We start from the raw sequence: 1,360 nt of genomic DNA on the forward strand, positions 1-1,360 counted from the left end.
AAGACGAGCGTGCCCTAAAGACGAGCGTGCCCTAAAGACGAGCGTGCCCTAAAGACGAGCGTGCCCTTAGCCCCCACCGCCTTGCGTCATGCTACCACCTGCGGCAGGCTACAATTTGCGGCCGGCTAAGGGCTTTCAGCCTCGAAGTGTGCCTCTTAGCCCCACCACGACTTGCGTCACGCTACCTTCGGCGGCAGGCTAAAATCTTTTGAGCTTTGAAGTGGGCACCTGCCTCTTAGCCCCACTACAGCTTGCGTCACGCTACCCTTTGCGACCCGCTACCATCTGCGACACGCTACCTCCAGCGGCACGCTACCGTTGATTCGTTAAATCATTGATTGATTGGTTCATAGACTGTCACCCGAGGCGTATATCATGGGCGCATTAAGGCCGTTTCAGACTATGCGACATCTCGATCATTCACAGCTCGACATCAGGAAGGGTCACAAGACGAAGTCATGAACTCGAGCGGCATGATTCTTGAAGTGCATCTTGCCTTTCAGGACAACTCCAGAACAACCCACGTCGTCAGGGCAGGGAATCCGGTCGCCCTCCAAGAACTGGTTGAGCCGGCACCGATCCACATGCCGTTGAAGAGAGAATTTGCTTTTGAAGCGTTGCTGTCGATCCTCCGAAGGAAGATTGCTCGTCAAGCAGAACAGACACTGAAATCCGAGGCATTTTAGAGGACTGCAGCGAGGCATTTTTGGGCGTTTCCTGGGGATCGGTTCAGGCGGTTCCACGAAGGCCAGAGCTGGAGGGGAGGTAGTTTTGGCAGCATGACTTTCCCTCTTCTTACATAGTGCAATCATATTGCGGCAGCATTTGATGTGTCGCAACAAACTCTTCTCTCCGGTGAACCTTGCTGGATCACTGACGGCGGCCTCCGCGATGCGGCGTCGTTCGGGGATCTTGATCATCGCTTCCTCTGCAAGCATGGGTTCGTGGCAGTCAGGGGAATCTCCTCGGATCTGTCTCTGGATGTTGACCACGGGCGCGGTGATGTCGTACTCCTCCTGGATCTGCCTCAACAGAGCCCGTTCGTGAGTGCGTAGGGTGCTATTGATCGCCCGTCCCAAGGCCTGGTAGTCATCGTAGATGGGCTCTCCCTCGGCCATCTTCAAGGCCCCGAACTGTCTGAGAATGTCCATGCGAAGGCGATCGCGACTCGCAAGGAGATCAAGGATGGCTGGAGTCTCGCGGACCTGTGCGCTTTGCTCCTCCGTGAGTTTCTTGGGTCGATTTCGATCGCGAAGCCGGCCAATCCGACTGGCAGCCTTGGCCGATTCGTGGCTGGGCTCGCGGTGCCAAAACGCGTCTTGCGTGCTATATCGAATGATTCGAGAGAGGTAATTACGTT

At 55.8% G+C, this 1,360-nt stretch overlaps 1 protein-coding gene across 1 annotated transcript; it reads right to left on the bottom strand.

Moving 5' to 3' along the window:
* Positions 1–443: 443 nt before the first annotated feature.
* LTR84_003611 (uncharacterized protein) lies at positions 444–1,151 on the bottom strand (the record flags this gene model as incomplete). Its single annotated transcript, XM_064847197.1, has 1 exon — positions 444–1,151. One exon carries the CDS (start codon positions 1,149–1,151, stop codon positions 444–446), a length of 708 nt encoding a protein of 235 aa, XP_064699705.1.
* Positions 1,152–1,360: the final 209 nt, after the last annotated feature.

The sequence above is a fragment of the Exophiala bonariae genome, assembly GCF_035927105.1.
Source record: "Exophiala bonariae strain CCFEE 5792 chromosome Unknown scaffold_164, whole genome shotgun sequence".
Lineage (NCBI taxonomy): Eukaryota > Fungi > Ascomycota > Eurotiomycetes > Chaetothyriales > Herpotrichiellaceae > Exophiala > Exophiala bonariae.